The 26,059-nt window shown below is 49.5% G+C and overlaps 1 protein-coding gene across 1 annotated transcript in view; it reads left to right on the top strand.

Moving 5' to 3' along the window:
- LOC144146229 (neprilysin-1-like) overlaps positions 1 to 26,059 on the top strand; it is a 58,744-nt gene that overhangs the window by 13,609 nt on the left and 19,076 nt on the right. The window contains exons 9-17 of the mRNA XM_077678193.1: positions 1,521 to 1,688; positions 10,964 to 11,047; positions 13,250 to 13,377; positions 19,884 to 20,115; positions 20,564 to 20,662; positions 21,661 to 21,738; positions 24,454 to 24,557; positions 24,662 to 24,720; positions 24,858 to 24,909. Of these exons, the coding sequence (XP_077534319.1) occupies positions 1,521 to 1,688; positions 10,964 to 11,047; positions 13,250 to 13,377; positions 19,884 to 20,115; positions 20,564 to 20,662; positions 21,661 to 21,738; positions 24,454 to 24,557; positions 24,662 to 24,720; positions 24,858 to 24,909 (1,004 nt within the window). The remainder of the gene's footprint in view (positions 1 to 1,520; positions 1,689 to 10,963; positions 11,048 to 13,249; positions 13,378 to 19,883; positions 20,116 to 20,563; positions 20,663 to 21,660; positions 21,739 to 24,453; positions 24,558 to 24,661; positions 24,721 to 24,857; positions 24,910 to 26,059) is intronic.

Here is a 26,059-nt window from a genome sequence, read left to right as displayed (position 1 = left end):
CAGTGATTAGAGTGCGCTCGTCCTTGTTTTGCCTTCCTTGTCCTTGTGTGTTTTGCGAAATCGCTGTCATGAAAAGCTAAGTCCGTTTCATCGCGTAGTAGCTTCACGGCACGACGCGCATTGCCGTGAAGATGCACTAAAGCGAAAACACCGAGAATTATCCGCGCCTCTACTTTGCCACGCAAAATTTTCGCATTTTTGGTGCGGGTTATACGCGCGAAAATACGTACCCTATTTCTACCTGACGCTAGTAGTGTGTGCGTACGATTGTGTAAAAATGGTTTTGAAACAAGGCTTTGTAAAAACGTGGTAGACGTGTACGTTTAGCACTAGGGGATCACACGACTTCCCCTAAAGATTTAATCCTTGGGGCTCGTGCGTTGATACTGCTAGTGCCTTCAGCCATACAGAATTGCGTTTGTATTCACGATGTCCATTCCTGACCTCAAGAGGGACGGTTTTGCAGAAGTTTCCGGCAGCGCTCGGACGTCGGCGTGAACGCGCGCAGCGGCGTACGCTCTCGCGTCTGATCGGCGCGCTGTCCCTGCCGTTTCGATGGAAAATATCCGGGCACTTTGGCAGGATGCGAAGTCTCCAAATCATGCGACATCAGCCTCCCTGTTCCGCTGCAAAAGCGACAGTGGAGACCAATCACTCTGGTCATCGCGACAAGAGCGACTTGAGCGACTCCAGCCGTCTAGAGCGACAGAAATTATTCCACGTTTGTCCCCAGTCTCAACAGTGAACAGGCCTTACGTTGGCCATGATGGTAGTGAAACACTAAAAAAGTATTAGAATTTTTCAAGTGAAATGTCTTAGGACTAATCAAGAAAAAAAAAAAGCGTGGTAAGAGAAAAAATGTGACGCTGACACGCAGTCAACACTTCCAGTATATCCAACTCATATCCAACTCGCTCAATAGAGTGCATATTGAGACATTCAGTGTAGCATATATACGCGTGTAAATGTAAGGTACTTCACATTAATGACAATAATTATGGCAGTTGTAAAAAAACAGTATTTTGTGCCAATTACATTTGAGTAATAATTGTGAGCTTGCAGCTCGACGCAGTGAATATCTTGTGGCCAGCAATATAATGACAGAGTTGGCATACCTCCTTTATGCTGTTTTTTTCTGGGCGTGGTTATAATCAGTTTTTCTTTATATAGATTAAAGTGTGTTTTCACATGTTATTCACGCTTTGCAATACTTTTAAACTATTCAAAGTGGCCGAACAGTTGTGGAATTCCTTGCGGTTAGTCTAGTTGGCTCATGATCACTATTAAGTTCAGCTCGAACGTAGACCGAAGGACGGTTAAAAAGAACACACACTCAAGACACGGTGTCCTGTGAGTTATTTTCGACCATTCTTCGTTCCACGTTCAAGCGGAGCTTAATAATTAGACGTGGGTGATTACATTTAAGTGATCTTAACAATCAAGTGAGTCTTATTTTTGAGGGCGAATCGAGCATGGAGTTAATAGCTTCTCCGCCCCTTGTGTCACCTAATGGAATGCAGATTGACGAGCCTGAGCTGTCGCTGACTCGGCACCGGTACTTCGACCCGGCATACGACCTTTCCAAGTACCGGCAGCTCGTTACCGACGCGCTCAACTTTCTCAACGAGCGCAACGACTCCACCCCGCTGGCTGACGAGATCATCGAGCTCGAGCAACAGCTTGCCGAGGTACGCCCCCTTGTCTTTGGGATTAGTACGTCCAACAAGACGAAGCAGAGGAACAAACCCCCCAGCCAAAAGAAAGGGGAAAAACCCCGGTTGGAACGTAATTGTCTCTCATCGGGCTGTTTCCGAAGTTATTGAGGGTGCTGTAGGTTAAGCCGCCAGCCAACTTCAGTCAAGGGCCTCTTGTGGGGGTGCGCTTGATTTGTTTGTTTGTTTGTCTTTATTTAAATTTCTTTACATACGGTTCTTAATTTTGCGGGTCCGCTCACCGTATCTTTGAGCACTGTCTTGCCCTCCTAACGTTTCGTCATACGGCAGTAGTAGTTATAAGGAACGAAGCGATTGGCTGTAACACCTACATGCATTCTTATTTTTCTTTTACGGGCTAAAATGTGTTTCTTTACCAGGAAAGAGGTGCATGCATCTTCCATGGGGTTTTATGACTACAGCAGGGTTTTATTATTACAGCAGATAGACGTAACCCGTGAAAGAGGTAATGAGTTCGTTCTGTTCTGACTGATCGCGCAGTTAGATGACTCTTAAAGCGTCACTCTTCAGTTATCCCTCAGACCGCAACACTCAAAATACGGCAGGTTTAACTTTACTGCCACCCATAGAGTTTCATACTAATAGATACTAGAGGGAAATCTGGCGCCGCTGTTTAGCCGAGCCGCGCTTCAGCGAACTTTCCGTCATGTACCGGGCAGGCACATTCCACTTGTCCTTGGCATGGCTCATAAACAGGTTGCAAAGTTGCCTTTGGCTGCAAACAAGCAACAATATTAGTGTAAAATGTTAATCAAATTTGTTTTCTTACTATACGACTGAAAATACAAAAAGATTTATTTGTCAGGGATAATTTAGAAGCTTCAACCAAGATGAACAAGAAAAAAATGCTACCCTTTTTTGTTGCTTTTGGCTTCGAGAAAAAAAAAAAAAAAGCCTTATGGCTAGGCAAGCCAGGTGAGTAACTTCGCTAGCTGCAATGGCGGCGCACACGACGGCCCGCGACTGCAGCGCCAGATTTCCCTGTGGTATATATAAGTATGAAACTCTATGCTGCCGCCCTGCCAGTTAGGGCTAATTCCTTTCCCTCGCTCTCCTCTTGTCCTGCCCCCTCCAACTTCAATCCTGTACCTCCTGCCCATTTCCTACTGCCTTCCCACCTCTACCTCCTAAAAATACATGAAGCCCGAACGCAATTCCGGATATTAAATATTCTCTGTACGCCGACGACATCACAATCTGGACCAATACAGGCAACTCAGGCCAAATTGAGGAGAACCTTCAAAACGCCTACGAGCTAGAGGACTCCGCAAAGAAGATCAGACTTGGATGTTCCGCCGAAAAGACTGAACTTTTCATTGCACATAACCAGCGATGAAAACAGCTCTCGGTGCAGCTCACACATCAAGGCAAACCGATCGAACCGCATTCCAGCATCAAAATAAGCAGACGGAGGTGGACACAAAGCGGCCAACCACATACTCAAGCAGGGGGAGCAAACCTTCCACAAGGGTCGTTAACAAAAACCGGGACTTGAAGGACGCAGACCTTCTCAAACTACGAGACGCAGTCATCATGACTAGAATCCGATACCAAATAACCTATGTTAACTTACTAAAAGTTTTACAAATAGACTTGATATGCTCATCAGGAAAGCCACGAACTTAGCATTATGCCTTCCCAACAGCACTAGCAATACAAGCCTGGATGCTACGGGAACAATTTACAAGGTTGAAGAAGTCACCGCAGTTGCGCCGACTTGAATCCATGCAAGCTGAATGCCTCATCATCAGTGAATTGGGGTATAACCGGAGGAACCGATGCGACGAAACCCCAATTCCACAAATGATTCAGTGGCACTTACGCGAAGCCCAATCCCACGACATATGGATAAAAAAAAATACCACCCACCGGAAAATGCGAGCCAGCTATTTTTGCAAAAAGATCGCAAGGGAACTGGACAATAATCATGTTTTCACCGACGCTAGCGAGAGAGGCAACACGTGTGCGAATGCCTACGTGACCACCCAAGGAGAAGCGGACACTGATCTCTGCAGCTGCCATACAGTGGAGGAGGCAGAAATTCTCGCCATAGCGCTCGCAGCAGGTCATCAATCCTACCCTAATAGAATCACCAATATTTACACCAACCCTAAAAAAGCATGCATTCTTTTGTGCCAAAACGCCAACCATCCAAATTCAACACCCATTTTTAGGGCAAAGCTTCTTAGGTTGGTTGGTTGGTTGAACTTTATTTGAGCCCATAAAGGGGTCACCATCAAGGCGGCCAATGGGGCGGTCCCCTATTCTCGGGGCCCGTATGCTTCCAGCACCTCCACGCCCCGAGCCACGAGGGCTATGTGGGTCGGCACGGTAGGGCTGGACCGCAAGATCTCCCATCGCTCTTTGGGTGAAGGGTTGGGTGAGGTGAGGGAGGTGGGTGGTGATGGGGGTAGAATCTGTGGGATGGGGCTCTTGAGGGACGTGCACTCTGCAATGACGTGACGCAGAGTGCCTCTTTCTTGTTTGCAGAATGGGCATGTGTCATCATACCGATTTGGAAACATCTTATGTAGCATTGTTGGATGTACTAATGACCCTGCCTGTATTCTTCGTAGTATTGTTTGCTCTTTTCGTGTTAGTGAACGGTGAGGCTCTGGTAGTGTACACCGATCCTCTCTGTACATCTGTGTTATGTCTGTGTAGCTCGTGACCGGGATCGGGTCGTCCTCCCCTCCGCTTGACTCCTCGTGTGCCCGGCGTGTCATCTCTCGGGCGTGGTAGTCAGCGATGGTGTTGCCAACTAGTGAGGAGTGAGCCGGGGTCCACACGAGCTCGACGGCTTGTCCCGGTGGCTCTTTCTTGTTTACGATCGCTAGTGCCGAGGAGGAGATGGAGCCCCTTCGGTAGCTGCTATATGCTTTCTTGCTATCCGTCACCACAACCTCGACGCCGGGTTGAACGAGCGCCAAGGCTATGGCCACTTCTTCCGCAGTCGTGGATTCCCTGGTCCTCGTCGAAGCCGAGACGACCAGTCGGTCTCTCGTTGTCACAACCGCTGCCGCCCGGTCGCTGCCCTTCTGGAGGGAAGCGTCTGCGTAGAGGACGCGGGAGTTTCCCCCCAATCTTCGCGCTAGAGCTGTTGTCCTGGCTTTTCGTCTGTCATCGTCTATTCCCGGTGCCATGTTTCTTGGGAGAGGCTTCGATGTGAGCGCTTCCCGCCATTTGTCTGGTAGTTTACTTGTCGTTAGTGTGGGTTCGACTGTCCATCCCAACTTCTTGAGTACCTGTCTTCCGTGCTCGGTCTGACTAAGGCGTACTCTCTGACTAGAAAGGTGGGCCTCCACAAGTTCGTCGACGGTGTTGTGGACCCCCATCTGATACAAGCGCTTTGTTGATGAGTATATGGGGAGTCCCAGAGCCTGTTTCATTGCCTTTCGTATTAGTACGTTTAGTGCCTCTCGCTGTGTCCTCGTCATCTGCAGGTACGGTGCTGAATACGTAATCCGCGAGATGACGAAGGCCCGTACTAGACGGATGGCGTCGTCTTCCTTGATGCCACGGTTGCGGTTTGCTACTCGCCGGAGCATACCCAACACTTGCTCGGTCGTTGTTCGGACCTTAGCGATCGCTGCGTCTGCTTTCCCATCGTTCCGTAGCATCAATCCCAGTATACGACACTGTTGGGTTGGCTTGACTTCAACTCCATCGATTTGGACAGTGATACTGCATCTTGTCTTGTTGTTGACACCTGGTTGGACGAGCAAGAGCTCGGACTTCTGCGGTGCGCAGCTCAGGCCACACGATTTGGCATATTCGTGTACCGTCATGGCTGTTTGTTGTAGTGTTTCCTCCATCCACCCTTCAGATCCGGCTCTTGTCGTCCATACCGTAATGTCATCTGCGTAGAAGGCGTGGTCTATTCCTTCTATTTGCTCTAATAGCCCTGGCAGGGGTAAGAGGGCCAGGTTGAAAAGCAAGGGTGAAATCACAGACCCTTGAGGAGTGCCTCTTTCCCCTAGTGTTATGGGGTCTGATTTCGTCCCGCCGATGGCTATTGTCGCAGTCCTGTCCGTGAGGAAGTCTTGAATGTACTTGAATGTTCTGCGCCCGCACCCCGTCTTGTTGAGGTTTCGCAACACGCTGGCGTGCGTCACATTGTCGAACGCTCCTTTGAGGTCTAAGGCTAGGATGGCTCTTGGTCCGTTCTTCGTGGCTTGCTTGACTACCAACTCGTGGAGCTGCACCATGACGTCCTGCGTTCCAAGGTGTTTTCGGAAGCCAAACATTGTAGCTGGAATTTGTCCTGTATCTTCCAGGTATCCCTGTAACCGCCGTAGCACCATTCGCTCCATAACCTTTCCGACGCAGGAGGTCAGCGATATCGGGCGCAGGTTGTCTACTGACGGGGGCTTCCCTGGCTTCGGTATGAATCTTATTTCCGCATCTTTCCATTTGTGTGGTAGCTTTGAGGTCTCCCAGGCATTGTTGATATACCTAAGGAGTTCGCTCGCTGTCTTGCCGCACATGTTGGAAAGGTGCTTGTACGTTATATAATTGTCCGTCCCTGGTGCGCTCTTCTTGTTGCTTTCATCTATTGCCGACCACAGCTCCGCCATGGTGAAGGGTCTGTCTAGCTCGCCGTTTTCCGGTCCCTCATACTCTTCGGGTATTGGGTGAACTCCTTTTTCAGTCTGCAGGTATCTGTTCTTGAGTGCCCTGAAGAGTTCGTTTTCGTTACCGTCGTACGTGTTGAGTACCTTGGTAAGGTTTCGGTTGGTTGCCGTCTTGCTCTGTGCCGGGTCTATAAGGTGGCGTAGTAGCTTCCACGTCTTTCCCGCCGATAGCTGTCCCTGTAGTCCTTCGCACATCTTGTGCCAGTTCTCTCTACAGAGCTTCGCTGCGTATTCAGCAATCTGCTTGTTCAGGAGAGCAATGCGTCGTGCTAGCTTCCTGTTTCTTCGCTGGCGTTTCCATCTGCGAGTCAGCGAATGTCTAGCTGCCCACATATTGGATAGCCTGGCGTCGACGAACGGTGTGTCCGTCGTTGTCGTGATCTTTTGGGTGAACTTGCGGAGTGTTTCTTGCTGTTTCTTTTCCCACTCCTCGTACTGTTGTAAGCTATGCTCGACCTCTGCTCCTGTCTCCTCGGCCGCGTCATTGCCTTCTCGAGTGTACTTCCGCATCTTGACCCAGTCTGTAATCCATGCCTTGCCCAGCTCGGCCCGGTATTGGGGACCGTGGATTTCGATGCTTATGATTTTGTGGTCGGATCCCAGATCAACGTCGTCGCACCTCCACTCCGCTTCGAGTGTCCCTGCCATCCATGTTAGGTCCGGTGTGGTGTCGTTAGTAACACTGTTTCCGCTTCTGGTGGGGACGCCCGGTTCGTTAATGAGTGTGAGGTCGTGCTTTTCCATCGCTTGTATGAGTTCCTTGCCTCTCTTGGACGCCATCTTGTAGCCCCACATAGGGTGTGGTGCGTTGAAGTCACCTAATACAAGGAGCGGTCTGTCTTTCGCGAGCTGTTTTGCTTCCCTCACTATCACGTCAAAATTGCAGAGGTGCTTTGCTCCGGGTCTACAGTACACATTCAATATGAACATGTTCCTTGCGCTTCCGATGTCGCGTGCGTGTATCTCTATAAGCGTATGTTCGCATCCGTGTTGCGCCGTGATGTGCTGGGTTGCCGTCACGGTGTTGCGTACGAGGATTGCTGTGCTTATTTCCGATGGGTCTGTGTATGTTATGTATCCTGGCAGGCGCGGCTTCCCTCTCGTCTCTTGCAATGCTATGACGACCGGTTGCCGTTGTCGATCTTGTCCTCCCATGTGCAAGATGAGTTCCTTATCCTTGTCCCTTATACTTCTGCAGTTCCATTGGTAGATGACGGATACTTCCCTGCCACCCACCCGCTTCTGCGCCCGCCTATTGTTGGGGTTAGGCGTCATTCTTTGTGTTATCGCCTAAGCGACCTCGCCTCTTCGCGATGGTCTCCTTGAGTCTTTCTGCCCTTTCCTTCTTGAGGGATGCGTATCGGTTGCGGACCTCCATGGCGTTCACCCTGGCTGCTAGGCGATCGTGTTTCGCCTCAAGTGTGGTCATGCGGTCTTCTAGTCTCCCTAGCGCTGCCAGAATGGCCGTCTCTCCAGGTGACATTTGGATCTGTTCTTCTGCCCTCGGCGTCGTGTTTGTCTGCTTGTTGGTACCCTGTGGGACTTCCTCGGCGTCCATCTCCTCTTGTTTCTGCGGTCCTACGTTCTGTGTAGGCGGTGTTGGCTTGGGAACAGCGGGGGGAGGCGACCTTTTCCTCGGCATTTTGCGTAGCCCTTCTCTTTTGTCACTCGCTATAGTCTCCTCATGTTTGTTTGATTCTTTCTGGTGCGATTTATTCTCAATTTTCTCTAGCCTACTCATAAGCTCCCGAATTAGCACGTTCTGTCTTTCGATAACGTTCCTTAATTCTAAGATTGTTGCGTTTTCGCTCTGTGTAGCTTGGAAAGGGGTAGGGGATTTGAATGGGGGGGATTGAGGGGAAGAGGGGAATTCAGGGGTACGAGCTTTGGGAGACCCATTGGGCCAGCCCACCTTTTTGTCGGCGTTCCCTCGCTGGTCTCCGGGTCCGCCCCTTGATCTCGAACGTTCACGCTCCGCCACGTTCTCCGCACCGCCTCGACGCCTTGAACCGCTCCGCGCAGTCAACGCCGCTCGTCCAGCTGCTTCCCAGCGCCGGTTCCCTGCCGTCGCCGCCGGCCTTGACCAGGAGCGCCCTTGACGACCGCCTGCGCCGCTCTGTCCCCTGGATTGCGGTCCTCGGCTGACGCTTCGCTCTCGTCGCAGCGGTGGGAACTCCTCGTTGTCGTCTTGCGGTTGTTGCTGTTGTCTCTGCTTTCTATCCCACTGGCGCCTCTTGACGACGTATGGGACCTTGAACTTGTTACCGCACTCTCGGTTTCCGGTGGCGTGCTGTCCGCCGCATAGCTTACACTTCGGTTTGCAGCGTTCTTGGTGATCTTCGCCGGGATTCGGCTCCCCGCAGGCGACGCAGACCCTCGTATCCGGGTAGGGGCAGACGTCTGTCCTGTGACCGACCTTCCCGCACTGCTTGCACACATCGAAGTGCTTGCGGTACAGGACGCATCGCATCAGCATTGGCCCGTACTTGATGTAGTTTGGCACTTTGGCACCGTCGAATAGCACGATGACCGCTGTTGACGTGCCAATGCGGTGCGCCTGTAGCGCAGTGTGGTTGGTCGGATTCACAATGTTCTCGTTGATGTCCTCGGGGGTGTCTGCGACGTCCACGCCCTTAATTACACCTTTCACTGTTCCTTCAGTAGCGGCCCGGTATGTCCACACTTCGTGTGTTATACCCCCGACGACCAGGTTCTTCATTCTGTTGTATAGTCCCGCTCGTCGCTCGTCCGGGGTACTCACGACGATTATGTTCTGAGTCGCGTTACAACAGATCGTATCTGCTCGCGCTTCTTCCTTGGTTACTCCCGCTGCCGTTATTACGGCCATCATGATGCTCGTGGCTCCCGTGCGAGCGATGTTAAGGCCGCCACGTGGCCGTACAATAATCTTCGCTTCTTCCCTGGGCATTGCTGGCATGCGTGCTGCCCGCGTTATTGCCGCTGTCACTCGTTTCGCATAGCTTGCTCTTTCCCGGGGTCGGGATTGATGTTCTGCGAAACGGACTCACCGGCTTTCGGATCGGTGCCGACACGCTTGGCGCGCCTGCCGGGGGCCGTCCACCCCGCAGTGTCGCCGGGCACGAAGTCTTCGCCGGGTACTTCAACGCTTGTCCTCCCTTCATGGCTGCCGAGTTGCAGTCCCATTGTTGTTGTGGCCGTACTCACGTCCATTTCCGTTGTTAGATCCATAGCGCACCGGCGGAGGCTGCCCGGTGGGGCAGGGGCCGCCCGAGGCGGTCAGACCTAGCTAAGCCTAAGCGTGGCGTTCGGTGCACAGAAAGTCCAATAATTCCCAAAATCCGGCTTCCTCCGCGTTGAATCCGGTGTCAATTCGCAGCGGATAATGTCCTGCGACTCGCCGAATACTTTAAAACAGCACACTTCAAGATTTCACTGCGGAAACAAGCATTTCCTCGAGAGCTGACGTGGAACGCGTCCGCTCGCTTCGGCGACCGCAGCGCCACCCTTCTTAGGGGCTCGCGCTGTCGGCGTCTCATATCGTCGTCGTGACCGTCGTCTCATGTACTCAGGGTACTAAAACACCGGGACACTCGTTTACGCCTCGTGCTGGAACGTTTCGTAACGAGTACTAAAAAAACACCGGGACACTCGCTTACGCCTCGCGCTAGAACCCTCCGTGCTTCAAAGACACGACATTTTTTACAGCAAAGCTGCATACCTCTACTACCCAACGGTTTCCTCTCCGTTGGCAAAAACGCCAAGGCGCCAAGAATACACTTATACACTGCATGCTTGGTCCCTCCTCAGGTCTCACGTTAGTGAAGATGGCGCGGGCCATCGTTTCGTTATCACTAATGTCGGAATACAGCCATGTTTGCACCAAGATGTCACCATTATACTGTCGTCTAAGAACAGAATTGGCCACGCTCAGGAAACCGGCCTCGAATGTTGGTGTACGTAACCCATAGCAACGGAAATTCTTTATTTGATTGACTCTTCGGTGGCAAAGGGTGGGTGCCTGTTCGAAGGGATAACAGTTATCACTTGCGGATTGTATATCTATAGTTTTTTTTTCTGCCATCGAAGGGCCAGTTAAGGTGTGCTGGATCCCTGAGCACACTGGTATGCCTGAGCACATCCCTGAGCACACTGGATCCCTGAGCACACTGGCTCTTAACCTCCCCCACCACCCCCCTTTTCCCTTTTTGTTTACAGTCAGAAAGTATTCTCTCTCTCTTCCTCCTCCCTTTCCCCACCGGTCCCTCTTTCTTTTTCTTCATACTGCGTCTTCTTCTCTTTCTCCCCCTTGTTCCTCCTCCTCCTCCCTTTCATTTTGCCTTAGCCTCCTACCAATGACCCCGCGACAGAGCATTCTCTATCGGCGAACCGTGACGTCCAGATATCAGGGCCACTCGGCGGGCAGCGCAATGGGGGGAAACTTCCGGCTCCTCCACGTGACTTGTATTCTTCATAACCCTATCGACCAATCAAGATTTTTTTATTCTGCCGCCGACGACGGCTTGTCTGCGACACGAGCTCCTTAACGCTATCGCGTTATAACTATTTGTGCAGACGCCTGCACATCTTCAGAGACGCTTACTTTATTGCACGCAGGGCATGGACGGTTCCTCGGGCTGGCTGCCCGAGTCAGCACAGTTCGAAGTCGTCACCCTGAGCGAACTGCAGATCGTTGAAAACGTGAGTCTTTGAATGGCGTATACGGACAGGTAGGGTTGGAAGCGCCAAATGATCTTGAGGTCGCCACCTGCAGCTAGGTATTCGCACTACTTGGCGGTTTATAAAATATCTTGGTCGTCGTCTGTATCGCTCGCCGGGTAACGTCACCCGGCGTTGTCGGCGTTGGCGTGCCTCGGCGTCCGCAACAGCCGTTCCAGGTGCGCCCTCTCCTCCACTCCTCCTCTCCCGCATCACGCTACCCTCCTCGCTCTCAACAACAGGTCCGCACCCCTCCCCCTACACTACATAAAAAAATACTTACCGGCGCCTGGTTTCGATCCCACGACCCTTCGGGCGGAACGCAAGGTACATGGTGCTCTACCCACTGCGCCACAAAGCCGACACAGAATGGAAGGCTACGAACGCGCCTTATATACTTGACTCATTCAAACTACGTCAAGAAGCTGCTGATACAACGCATTCACTACCTGTGGGCGGAACGCGAGGTACATGGTGCTCTTCCCACTGCGCCACAAAACCGACACAGAATCAAAGGCTACGAACGCGCCTTATATCCTTGACTCATTCAAACTACGTCAACAAGCTGCTGATACAACGCATTCACTACCACCAACTCCCCAAACACTAAACGTTAACGCAATACACCCATTCCCTATGCGACGCATTTACTCGAGTCCCCCTCGCGGGGAGATGGGCCCTTTTTGCGTTCAGCCCTTCGCCAGAAAGCGCATGTTATCTTCGGTTTAGATGGTCGTACGATCGCCGCCGAGTTTTATCTTGGTTCACGGCGTGTGCGCGCCGTAAATGTGTATGCGCCTGCGCAGCACAACCTTTCGTCTGATTTCTTTCGCTCGCTTGATGTTTTTGCCGCTTGCGCTAGGCTTCTCTGGGGGCAAATGTGAAGTCCTGCCTAGCCCGGCGCATGCGCTCGCCCTCGAATGACGTCAACCGCCCTATTTGAGAGCAGCTGCAAAACTAATCTTTACCAGGAACTCATGGATGGGGGTCCCATTGTCCACCAGTGCCTTATCATCAATTATGCGGTTTAGATGCTCCTTTGTGTTTAAAAAAAAACACGCATACTGAGCTCTATGCTCTATGCCTGATTAGCCTGACGGATGCACTCGGCGTCTTGGGCGAGAACTTCTCCGTCTTGCCTAATTTTTTGTTTGCGACAGGTAATTTTTCGACCATAAAGAGGCTAACAGCTTCGCTGTAAAAAGCTTAGCACGCGTGAGCCTTCTTGCGCGAAATGAGGGTAACTCTGAATATGTTAGCTGCAGTGGAACGCTACTAGTTGTAGTGGCATGTGTGAGAATTCTGGAGCTCTTTTTGTCGGTTTGCACCTTTTTGGTTTGCAGCAACGTCAAACCAGCATCCAGAATTCTTAGGCTCTTTGCAATTACTCGGGGGACCGTAGTAGTCAATCCGCACTTCTTCATGGCAACGTATGCCAAGTTTTTGTCCCACTGCTTTGCCATCTTGTCTTCAACTGTTGTTCTTCATTTTTGAAGTGGACCTTTCCATGCCTCACTGATGCGTCGATGTCCGAGCAAGGTGCAATGCAGAAAAGCCAACTTTGCAGAATGGATTTCACAAAACGATGATGATTGATAAGTGAAGGCACACGAAGTGCCTCAAAAAAAAAAAAAAAAAAAAAAACGCGTCCCCTGGGTGGAATCGAACCTGGGTCCCTCGCGTAATGAAGCCGCCGTCCATCCGATTGCGCCATTCTGGCAGTGGTAACACAGTTTGGATTTTGACTTCGACTTTGACTCAGGTTGCATGGGAGGAAGCTTCGCGCTTTCGTCATCTTTCTCTTAAGAAGGGGCTTTGATTTTTTTTATTTTCTTATCAAGCACTATTTAGAGAACATCCGTGTGTGTTAAATCCTCACTGGCTAAGTAACCTCTTCCTGTAGCTTTGCTTTAGAACCTCTATACACACAAAAACAAAGATGTTTATATTCGAAAAGTTTCGATTCGATTCGCAGCACTAGATTTATTATTCGCACACCTCCACAATTAACCCATAGGAGCAGCTTGCCCATATTTAGTTCATCAGAACGTTCAACTTATTACGTCAGCTTAATCCACAAGCTGTTGCACTTTAGTGCACAGTTCTGTCCGTAAAAGTGGCATAGCGTTGAAACAAATAATTTATTTTAAACGCATGCACCCTTCGCGGCACACACATTGGCAGTGGAGCTGGCCGGTGTACCTCACGGCGCTGTTCGACAACGATGCCGCGGTGACGGGCAACGCGACGGTCATCGTCAAGTCCCCGAAGTTCCTCGAGAAGCTCATGAGCGTGCTCGAGACCACGCCCAGGTAGGCACCATTTGGGAAGGAACGAGTGGAACCCCAAGCTGGTGACATCGTGCATTCGTTATTCCCTCTGAATGCGTGTATGTATACGCCCGACTACGAGGTCTTCGTTGGCAACTCATTCGCCTTGTACGGCAGCGGCCTTTGCTTAGCCCCCCCACGTGTCCTAGTCCCTACTTTTTTTTCATCTTCGTATCCAAAAAGGAGAGCGCATCAGTAAATTAGAAACTATTAATGCAGATTCATGTACCACCAGTTTTTCATGGACGATAGTGAGCGCCAATGACGACGTTCCGTTTTGATAGCGAAGGATACACAAAAACAGCAGAAAAAACTGGTTGATTCCTCTGTCATAGGAATCGGTAACACGAAAATGAAATGTTCAGCGAAATCTGCAGTTGAGCCTGCTTTGAGGGTCGGCGGCTGTCTTGTGGGTGTGCTTGGTGAGCGGCGTCCTGCTGGTGGGTGGCTTCGGCAAAATGGTACTGGCGTCATTTCCGTGACGGATATGACGTCAGCGAAATCTTGTCTATCCCGGCATAAAACACTTTCGCGTTAAAATATAAAACCCGAAAACTAACAACCCTTAGTATAACGTACTCTTCAGTACTAAAGGTTGCTTCCCCGCAAGAAGACCTTGTGTGAAGGGGCGCTCCCTTAACAGGCCGCTTGCTTCGTTGTACTGGAGTCATTTCCGTGACGGATATGACGTCAGTGAAATCTTCGTGTATCCCGGAACGAAACACTTTCGTGTTTAAAAAAAAGCCCACAGTGACACACACATTGCATCCCCATTGTTACGGCGGTGTCTACACAAGCGAGTGATTTTAATTGCGTGAGCAATAGCTGTGGCACGTCAGCAAGAATTTTCGCCGTCGATCCGGGGACACAGAGCGACAGAAAAACAGAGAATGGCAGAGAGCGTGTGGGGAAGGTGACGTCAGCGTGGCACTGGCTGTGGTGGCGCTGTGTTCTCATCACTGCCGACCTCGTAGCTAGGTGTTACGTCAAGTCGAAGCGGTGGCAGATGCGCCCGTCGCACGGCATCTCGACGTGCTCCGTCAGCGTTTGTACGCGTTGTAAAATGGAGCGCGCAGCGAGTTCAGGGCCAGTAGGCGGCAAGAAAAGGAGGAATCTGAATCAGGGGTACGAAATGCAGATACTAGAGGACCACACGAGAATCGCGAGGGAGCCAATGCTGCTGCTAAAGCGGGAAAACGGGACTACTGAGACGTTACTATGCAAAGCATGGTTGACGCGGTGTGTAAGATGCGTGAGAGAAACGCTGTGTTGCAGGCTTATAAAGTCGGAGCAAGCCATCTGGTGGAGCCTCAATTTCGAGAGGGATAGGGATGAGATGCTCGCGCATTTATAAAGATCCACCAATGGATATTCCATTACCTTTTTGTAGGCTGACCCGTAAATCAATTTAGGGTAAGTCAAGACTCAACACTTGCCCGCCGGTATAACTAAATGCCCAAAATGGGCATTTGCAAGGTCTGTCAACTTATGCTTACGATAATGCGTACGTATGCACAAATATTTCTCTTCAGCCGTGAAGATAATGTACCAGCAGCGTAACGGAGGTTCGTAAAACATTCGCGGCAGCATCGCTACCCATAAGTCTTCAATTTGTTGCAGGCTTCTTTGGCTTGCAGTTGCTGCGCTTTTACCAAAGGGCGCATCGAACTGAATGGAATCGTGGCGGAAGGAGTTTGTGATGAACCTACAGCCGGACAAGTTTTTTTTTTGTTTTATAATAGCATTCGTCACATGCTGCGATAAAATAACAGCGTTTTTTATTTGTGCTGCAGAAATTCGAATTTGGCATCGTGGCAACTCCCCAATGAAGGCTTACCGCCGCTAAGCGGTTTTCCATGGCTCACAAAGTTTCAGTTAAGGAAAAGCAAATGTAAAAATAGACAAGGGTAGGGTTGTTTTTTGACAGCATAGAACCGCAGGCCCGCACACCTATTCCGTTAACCACCAGCGGCGCTTCAAGTTCATCATGACCAGTTGTTTTCCTGGGACATATATCCTCCGCCGAACGGCGATTGATGACACCGCCATTACCGCGGCTGGAGTGAAAGAAAATTGCAGGCACTCTTAAGTGTGAAATCTCGGATGAAAAATGCGTATTCTGCTCTGCAATACATCGAGTCTTTTAAAGTCGACTTAAGTACCATAAACAAGTGCGTTGCTTAGAACACATTTTGGGGGACAGTATAAGGTGTGTGGTATCAAAGTATGAATGCTCAGTGCCTTTAATTAAATACGTTCATGAGGTCTCACGTATCCCTATAAAACGCTTTAGACAAAGCCTCCTTAGAACTGGCTTCCCTGCAATACATAAGTGCATTGCTGAGAAACCATGTCTTACGAAAAATGTCAGCGCATTTAACATGAAAATATGCAGGTCCTAGGGAGTTTAATTCTAGCATTTTATATGCGCTGACACTGACACGTAAAGCGTTAGAGACGCACAGACTGGTTTTCTCACTGAGCTCACATAGAAATGCCTAAGAAAGTAAAAAGCCGTGCTGAAATAAATTCGAAGTGCTTCCAAGTTATACACACGATGCAGCCAAGAACAAGCCACAACAGCGCCCAAATCATCAAACCCACCGCCGGTGTAAAGCCTGTATGCATCTCTCTTTGTGCTCCAGAAACGGTTCCCAACGGAAGGGTTTGGGCAAAAAGGCGCTCATGGAGGTATTTTGGAAACTGGAAACAGTTTTTGGGAGAACGGAGCCCATTCCATCTTAGCCCGTTTCTGCAGACAAAGAGAGGTGCATACAGGCTTGAAAGCGCCAAGAACGCCAAATACAGCTTTTTTCAGCTTGAAAGAACTAGCCTCACTCCTTCCAGCCACGAAAAAAGCTTTTTCCGCCGGAAGTAAACGCAAAAAACATTATGTAAAAACTTTCAAATTTCGCGCTGCAGTGACGTAATATGGGAAGCAGTGACGTAACACGGGCCAGCAATAAAAACATAGGTATAAGTGTGTTAACTGCCCGTTAGCATTCTAGTACTACGATCGAGCGGAACTACAGGCCCCACTACAATCGCAAAGTCATGTTTCTTGGCGGTCGATCAAATCAGCGGCCGCCAAACGCCCCGGCAAGATTCCGTGACGTCACGGGAAAATAGCCTGGAAGTGGCTAGGGAGTCGCCTCTGCTTCATGCATTTTCCTTGATATCCCGATCATTCTTTTGAAGTTCGCGATAAAGGCGGCATCATTGTTATCGGTACAAAGCAGTTTCTTTAAGCCACTTTAAGTGGGTTACAGTGGCACAGACGTCGGCCTCGAGGCATGGCTCGATTTGCGCTCGTCCGCGATCCCCTCCGCGCCCTTGGGAGAGTGGTGACCGCAGTAGTACTACAGCTAAGCCTAGATGTAACGGACTTCTATGTGACAAATTCCTGGAATTAACGAAGTTTTTTAACACGAAAGTGTTTTATTCCCGGATACACCGAAATTTCACTGACGTCATATCCGTCACGGAAATGACGCCAGTACAACGAAGCAAGCGGCCTGTAAAGGGTGCGCCCCTGCACACAGGGTCTCCTTGCGGGGAAGCAACCTTTAGTACTAAAGAGTATGTTATACTTATGGTTGTTCGTTTTCGGGTCTTATACAGTCAAACCCGTTTATAGCGACCTGCAATATGCACCGCGATTAGTTCGATATATCCAATAGTTCGATATAGCCGAACCCGCCTATAACGAGCTTATTGTTACAAGTTCGGAATCCGCGGGAGCCCCCCCCCCCCCCCCCGCCTCTCTCTCCCTCCCCCTTCACCAACTCAGACATCCGCGTATGCAGAAACGAACACAGTACAGTAGCCATTACCATACCAAAATAATCCATTTATTGCAAGTATAACAAAGCTACATTCCGCCTTAACTGCCCACGTTGCAAAAAAAAACGGCGATTTTCGTTTTCACTTTCGCTTTGGCGGCTTCAACTAGCATAGCATTCTCTACAAGAAACATTGTTTGCACCAGTTCCAGTCCGCGTCCTCAAAAATCTAAGAAGCATTGGCGGATCACATCGACGGCTGAAAGCGCTTCATTATAAGCGTCGGACGGATTTCTCTCGCGACATAATCGGGAACGCTGGCGAGCTGTTCCCACAGTTCACCGATGCTGCTGTCTTGGTCCGGACTCGCTGGCAAGGCGGGTTCCGTCGCGAGTCCCACGAGTCGGAAACACTTACGGGTATTCGGCGTCACGTCGCTCCGTGCGAGGCGCAATGTCTCAGTCGCGGCCACGGAGCTCCGTGGTCGCGGCTCTTGCTTCGTAGTCACGGCCAATCCACATCTCAATCGCCGCTCCGATATCATGCATTTCGGCGGCCATTCTAGGCCCCCAGAGTTCGATATATCGGATGTGAACTTCGTTATAAGGAATATGTTTCCCATGTATTTCCGTAACTGAATTATTTTTGTTCGATATATATACCATAAGTCGCTCTATCCGGGTTCGTTATAGCCGGGTTTGTCTGTATTAAAGACGACAGTCTTTCTTGGGCTACTTGAACGGGAAAATTTTGGTCTGTTTGTCTGTATGTCTGTAACTCTATTCAGCCAGCCGGCCGCAGTGAAATAGATGCTGCGCCATAGTCTTATATACTCACAGCAAAATCAAAACGTCTGAGTTCGGTGTTAATGTTCATACTTGTCAACACTGTTGAACTAGAACAGGAGATTACGCAAATATAAGGCACAAAATCAATACATGAGTGATATTTGGAGTGTTCCTTTATTCAAAATTCACGGACGCTAGCTTTTTGCAATAGCAAATAAAATTCTATAGTATACATCAACTGCAGACAACCGTCGCCTACTGTTGCCCGCGCTACCTGACTGAATTCTAAAAAATCAAACGGCAACAGCAACAAAAGGTTCCACTAGATAGGTTTCGTGTTCAGCTAGGAACGCTCGTGGAGTAGGGCAACGTGGTTCTATAAACGTTGCAGTAGGGCGCCTCGATTCACGCGCGTCTCGACGTGCAGAAGCGCTGGCATTGCATCGAGGCACCCGTCCGGGAACAGTGGAACGCGGTAAATTATTGTCTTGACCAAACATCTAGCGTGTTATCTTGGAAGTAACGAGACGGGAGAGTAACAGCATGAGAGGTGAGCGGGAAAAAGAAGGGTGGCATTTGCTTGCCAGGGGCGCCATTCGACTATCGTCTTGCGTCGACATTTGCAACGAAAGCAGCAGATACGCGGCCAATTTTTTAACACGAAACTGTTTTGTGCCAGGGATACAGGGAGGTCATATTCATCAGGGAGGTCATATCCGTCACGGAAATGACGCCAGTACACCTTAGCCGAAACAAACCGCCAGCAGGACGTCGCCAAGCATACCCACAAAACAGCCGCCAACCCGCAAACCAAGCTCAGCTGCAAATTTCGCTGCACATTTCACTTTCGTGTTTTACCGATTCCTAGGACAGAGGAATCAACCCCAGTTTTTTTCGATTCCCCGTTGCCGCCGCCTTTGAAGCCCATGTGTTCGCGACCTCGTTACGAAGGCGTGGCAGCGTTTAACCGTGATAGAACGAAATCGCTAAGCTGATCAGTCATTACTGATTGCACTTTTACTGCTAGCGGTCGGAGAACTGCGCTAGTTTAGTGAACACTAGCACTACTGTAAGGAGCTGGCAGGTACAAAAACGTCTATATCACCTAAAAACGAAATTCGTCGTGATGATGAATATGATGATGATGATGATGATGATGATGATGATCAGAGCAGCTGGCGCCATCCAGTGGCTAACGTAGCTCACTCTAACGTAGCAGCCACTTCTGGTTTTTGTTGCCTAGCGCGACACCACACCAGGTAGCAAGAGTAACACGTCTTTTCACCGGCACAGCAAACTACCGTGCGTTTCCACGTTTGAGTGCGGTGTCGGTTGGAGCAGTTTTGCGATGCAAGGCGCGCATGTCGGTGTGTGGTCGCGTGTTTCCATTGCTATCTGCGGTATCGGTTCGTCTGTGATGAGTTCTGTTACCAAAAAAACGGAAAGTTCTGTCTTCTCAAGACAAGCTCACGATTTTAAACGCCGTCTCCACCGGCGAGAAAGAAGAATGTCGCAGCCCGGTACAGTATCGCAGCTGGCACCCTCCCAACAACTTTGAGTGCGGAAAAGAGCATCAAGTTCGCGAAAAGGCACCCTTTCAGCACACTTTTGGTTGTTGAAACGCGCTAAGGCACCGAAAAGTGTCAAAAGCTGAATACGGGGGTATGTGAGCTTGCTTCTTTGGAGCGCTGTGTAGCGCCTACTAAGCTCGTGTAAAAGCAGCAGGCGCAACTCGCGCAGTTTTTACTCCGAAATAAGTCCTTGGCGGGTGAGTTCACCTTCTCTGATGTCTAGCATCTTGGATTCCTTTCTGCTTCATTCCCGCGAGGCTTAAGTCGAAAGCTGCGTGTAACGAAAAATTGCTAACTTTAGTCAAATTCGTTAGGTCCCGGTTTAACTGTATATACCCTGGTCGCAGGCACACGCTGCTCAACTACCTGGGCTACCGCGTGATGTGCGCGCTGGCGCCTTTCCTGCCCACGCGGGCGCACTCCCTGGCCAAGTTGCAGTGGGAGCGACAGCTGGGCTACCGGGAGCTGCCGGAGCGCTGGCGCGTCTGCCTGCGGGCCGTGGACGCGGTCATGGCGCTCACCACGCACGCGCTGCACTTCGAGCACTACGCCAAGAAGAACTCGCTCAACTTCAAGAACGTACGACGCCAGGCTTCGCCTATTCGCTTTCTTTAGATACACCAAGAATTCACCACGCCAGAATTATTAGTGAACATAGGTGACCCAATACGGCGCCTTTGGGGTTACCAAGCCTACCATCAGGTTCACACTGAAGTGGATAAATGCGCGGGCGAAGGGTAGCTGTGAGATTTTAGTTTATTTGAATTACTGTGGGCCACAGCCGAGACCAAAGATAAGGTAACGCAGTCTCAGGTGGCGACTTGGTTTCTTTTAACACAGCAGGGTAAATGTATGGCGCTATCTTGATATCTTTAAAAGGGCTGTAAATGCGGTGTCAGTGAACGGTAATTGTACTACGTGTGTTGCAGCAAATAAAGGATGCCAGGGCTAAACAGCACGCTGATGCGCGTTGTTTATATCAATCTATCTCCCCGCCTATCTGTCTCTTTCTCTCTCGCTCTCCCAGCATTTCGCCAAGTTCACCGGCGTGGTGTCGGCATTGAGAAGCTTCTTCGCCGACTATGCCAAATCTCGCCTCGACAATTACGCTGAATGCAACTACAAGGTAAGAAACTAAACATCGCCGTTAAATATGACGGCTGTGATGAATGCACGGCTTATTTTAACCAGGTATTTTCTGATCGTGTGCTTGCTGCGTTGCTATAAACGCACAGCTAAGGTAGTTGTAGACGTTGCCTAATTTTTTTTTTCTTGGGAAGTTTAGAGGAGTGTTTAAGCCTAATGTTGGAAATTTGTGGGGAGGAAATTTACGGGTACTTCGTTTTTCACGAGAAAATGGCGCCAGAGATCAAGGTTTGCCTTTCACAATTATTTTCTAATTCTCACAATATGGCAGCTGCCATGGTGCCACGCTCGAAACAGGATGGCATCTGGCAGATCGCGAACACAGTATTTTAGGTAACGTGCGCCGAGAAACATCACCGAGAATAGATTATTCAATGTAATGCAACCTTCAGGGTCGGCTGTTAGGGTTCCTCGAGATTATTTCTCTTACAACACTGCATCTAGACCTCCGGGTCCCGACGGCGCAGTCACATCGAATTCTCTGTTCGAGTTCAAATCAACGCCCCGAGCTTTGGTGTGACAAGTTTGACTCTGCTGGTTCCAGCTCTTAAGCTTAAAAGCGAGCTCCACTATAAAACGCTGCAAATACATACCATTCATATTACTGTGAAAAAGCTAAAAGCGAGAAAACTTTTCTAAAAATTGAGACGGCTTGTGAGCTTTGTCATTGTCGGACGGATTGTCGTCTGCATTTACGGTGCCACAGATCTGATTTCTGTTCAGTTAGTCGGCCATGACATTTTACTGCTCGCACTATACATAATGATATGACATTTTACGAGAGCACATGTCCTCGGGCCACGGAATGCATTTGTTCCGCGTAAAATTGGCGGCCTTTGGCTTAGCTTTTTGTGGTTCCCTGGAGCAATAGTGAAAGCACATTTAAGAGACCAAGTAAAGAGGTATTAATTTTCTGCTTAATTATTCATTAACAATCTAACCTCATGTTTCCGGAACTTTCTCGCTTCATTCCTGTAGCTGGAGAAACTTCACCTGGACAGCTTCGCACCAAATGTATCCAAGGCGCTAAACATGGACATGAACTTTTACAGTGGTGTAAGTAACTTTTGTAGTTTGGTTTATGTTGCAGTGGCTATAGTTGATAACGATGACGTGTAAATGAACATTGATTTCTACAAAAAAGAACTGAAGCTAAAGCGTGGCAAACTGTTCGCATGGCGACGCAGTGAAACATCCCCCTCGCGAGGGGCACGATCAAATGCAGAGCATTTCCGGGGGCGCACGACGTTAAGTAGTTTGCGTTACGTTAATGTTGTTGCACTTGTGGCAACTGCTGACGAGAGAGCGCTCATCAGCAGTAATTTGAATGAGTCAACGATATAAGGCGCGTTCGTAGCCTCCCATTCTGTGTCGGCTTTGTGGCGCAGTGGGTAGAGCACCATGTACATTGCGTTCCGCCCGCAGGGTCGAGGGATCGAAACCAGGCGCCGGATAGTATTTTCTTTTATATAGTGTAGGGGGAGGGGTGCGGTCAACGACGGTGCGGACTACGACGGGACAACGCGGGTGACATCGTGAGTTACTGAAATGCTCTGCATTTAATAGGAAGCGGGCGCCTGTGTATATATCATATTCATCCCTGTTGCTCTTAATGCGGACGTCCGGGCGGCAGATTCTTGGCCCGAGTTTGACCCCCTGCGACAACGTGTCCCCGCTGGTGGGCGAAAAGTTTATTTGCACGCACGATCTTGAAGCGGCTGTGATGCGGGCAAGAACATCCAACAGAGCAGCACTTACAAAATGAACGCAGATGCCAGTTCACTGAGCCAGAAAGCTAACATAATATAAAGTAGAAAAATCCACTCCGTGAACTTTTCTCCAATGATACCCATATAGGTACTGGTTTTCCAGAAAATACGAAATCTATCATGTTTTATTCATCTTAACTTAAACAGTTTTTGGCGAAGAAGAATCTCAGTGAATTTCTGGAGTAGAGAACTTCCTGAGACACATACCCGCGAATTCGCTTTGTGTTGGCTAAGGTTTGATGTACTTCGGTTTTTATCAGTCTTACCATTGAAGTTAATATGAACCAGTCTAATGTTCAAGTGCATATTTAGAACTACCGGCCATTCACACGAGTCTACTCATCCACATCCATTCTTGAATGATCTTGCAGCAGCCGTCTGTGCGACCAATCGTACCTTCGCGCGTAGCGGGTATCAATTTGCTTCCCAGCTTCCGTTAAAGGGACCCTGCAACACTTTTTCATTTTTTAAAATCCCAAATGCTTGCAGAACGTAGTCACCCAACACACCCAGTACTTAGATTAGGCGTCGCAAAGTACCTCAGCCAAGAATTACTGGTCTATGCCCATCAGATAACTTGTAAACTCGCTCAAAAGATTTTTCTCTCTTTCCCGTTGTCGACATTCTTCGATGGCTCGAATTACGTCAATAAGGCCATTTAGCGGCTGTAGGTCGGCTTGCCTTCAGTTGCAGAAATGAACGCTTTTCGATAGCAAATTTAAAAATAAAGCCACAAAAACAAAGCAGAAATGGAAGGCGTATCTGGCGCGACGAGCAAATAACGCAGCGCCGCTCCGTGCTGGCGATAACTATAGCTTTCGCAGTGGTTCAAGACGCGAAGGAAAGAGTGAAAGTGCTTATCAAAAGTGTTACATGGTCCCTTTGTAATATTACATCTTACTACACACCAGAATTTTACCGTGCTATGCAGCTGGCCAAATACAAAAAGATACTTGTCCCCTTCATGTTTATAGGGTATATGCAGGGTGCGTTCGGCGCCCATAAACGGGCTACATGCCTAAGGCCCAACCACACGCACGCGTAAAACCGACGTACTCGCGCAACGACGTAAACCGGCGTAAGCGCGTAAGGAACCGGCGTACTCCGGCGTACGCCGAATGCATTGGTACGCGCTTGTTACGCCCAAGTCAGAGCCCGCCAGACATCGACGCAAACTTTCGGGCGCACGGTGTTGACGTACACCTCTGGCGGTGATGTTATCGGCGGTCAGGTCGCATAACAAGACAGTGAATTGATAAATAAGCTAACTTCACTATTCGTTATGCGATAAAACGAAGTAATTTGTAAAATACGGTGACCAAACAACTGAACGAAACACGCGAAGCAACAAGCAACTATTGGAGCAAGGCAGTTTTACGCCAAATGTAGCGGAAGGGTTTTGTGCCTGCCAAGTATGCATACTAATCCTTAACGTTTTTTAATGTCCCAAGAACGGTTTTAGTTGTTTCTGTATTAAATATACGTATTTTTGGGAGAATAGGCATTATTTGCTTTATTTGAGTTAAAATGTAGTTGAACTGGTCGCCACAAAGCTGAGTCCGAAGTAGTCGAGCCACACTGCGTGACGCATTGGTTTACGCGCGCGTTGCGGCGATATGTGGTTACTCGCCCTGTCCGACGTCGTCGGCCGGCGTAAAGGCAGGGGCGTATGCCGCCGCAGGCGTACGTCGTTGCGCGAGTACGTCGGTTTTACGCGTGCATGTTGTTAGGGCTTTAGTCGTAAGGACTGTAAAAACTTTCCCCCGTTTGAAGTCTTGCAGTGCGTGTACGTGGTCTCGTCCCGTTGCCACCACATGTGCGGGAAAATTGCAATAAAACTGAACCCGGGCAGACTGCGTTTCTTGCTTCGAAAAACAAAACAAAAAAAAACTACAGCCTATTCGTACACACCACACAAACGTTACCTTCTATGTATAGTGCTGTTACGCGGCGCAAAGACAAATCATCACTTTTTTGCGGGCTGTTCGTTTTCTTTCGGCAGGTGCCCTCTGTGGAAGACGGGAACGCCCTGGAGGGTTACTATGTCGCTCGGTCTCTGGTCAGCCGTTCCTTCTGGGATGATGCGCTCAATGGCACCGCCACGGGGTTAGTGCCTGAATGCAGTTTCGTTGTCGTTGAACATGTGCCAGCGTGTGTTATAAACGTTGCGTTGCAAAGGCGCTCCTACTACGACGTTCTGTAATTTTCAGGTGGAGGCGGTCCGTGTTTGACCTGTCTTGCGCCTACGACCCACTGAGGAATGTCTTCGGTAAGAAAAAAAAAAGTGACAAGATCGCACATTTGCCGAGTTTTGAGCGCGTTTTGTGTCGCAGTATACAAAATGTCTGCCAGCTTCCCCTAGCTTAACAAACTTTTAAGCTCTCTTATTTTTGCCTTTGTTTTCAGAGCTACCACTGAGCCTTTTTCACGAGCCGTTCTTTTACAACGACGAAAACCTGTAAGTCAGATTTGAGACACCATTCGCTTCCACATCCACTCAACGGCACTTGAACGCTTCCAGTTATACGCAGTCCAGTTTAAAAAAGCTCGGTTCAGCAGCGTACACTGCACGTGACCCCTCTCCGCCAAGGTCATGGTACTTCAAAGAGCGATTTCAAGATAGTTTAGGAGGACCGCATGCATCTCACCATGCCACGACTAGTAGTCGTGGCATGGTGAGATGCATGCGGTCAGAGCTGCGTGTAATCAGCGAATACAAGTGCTATTGTACGGTGAGCGAACACATATTGGCTACCGCTAAAGGCTGGGGCACACATTCATCTTATTTTTGCGTCTCCTCGTCATTTGAAGCAAGCCAGAAATCCTTTTATGCCAGCTAAACCACTTGCTCCCCACTACCCACGCCTATTTCTGGAAGAAAGCACGGGTTATATACAGGGTGCTTATGATTCCACCATTGACTACCGCTGCTTACTCATTGCTAGCATGATTGGCCAGTGTAGTGAACGACTGCACTCTCCGATTCGCTTTGGCAAGCCGTCACTTCAGCCTACAGTGAGCGCCGATTGACATGCATGGGATGCCGCACGCTGCGAATGCATAGGCTAGCTGCCCTTTCTTGTCTCGTTTCACTCCATTGGGACAGCGAATTGGCTCTTAATTTTAGAATATGCCCGCTGCAGAAGCCAATTACGAGGATAAACCCGACCGCAAGAGACGTAGCCCGGCGCACGTGGCAGCTGCTCTGTTTTCCTAACTCCGCATAGCCCTTGCAAGGCTACGGCTAAACAGAAAATGAAGTATGCCGAACACGAGGGAAGGCAGTGGTGACAAAACAAAACATCACCCCTGCCTTCCGTTGTCCCTCGTGTACGGCATACTTCATTTCCTGGTTAACAAAAAATACTAATTAATCCTTTGCCACATTATTCTACGGCTGAGCGAGTAAGGAAGCTGAACTGCCAACTCAGCGTGTCGTCTGTGGCGTATACATCCTCCGCGTGTATCGGAACTCCCTCCGTGCATTGTCAGCGCACCTGTAATCGTGAAATAGTGCCGAGGGGAGATACAGGTGAACGGCGTTTAATGAATACGATTGTTTTTTTTTTATCACTCTTTCGAGCGCATAGCATATGCGCGCAAAGAAG

The sequence above is a fragment of the Haemaphysalis longicornis genome, unplaced genomic scaffold, assembly GCF_048455015.1.
Source record: "Haemaphysalis longicornis isolate Haplotype H1 unplaced genomic scaffold, Haemaphysalis longicornis Haplotype H1 scaffold_7, whole genome shotgun sequence".
Lineage (NCBI taxonomy): Eukaryota > Metazoa > Arthropoda > Arachnida > Ixodida > Ixodidae > Haemaphysalis > Haemaphysalis longicornis.
The sequence above is the reverse complement of the archived record's forward strand: the minus strand, read 5'-3'. Positions and strand labels throughout refer to the sequence as shown.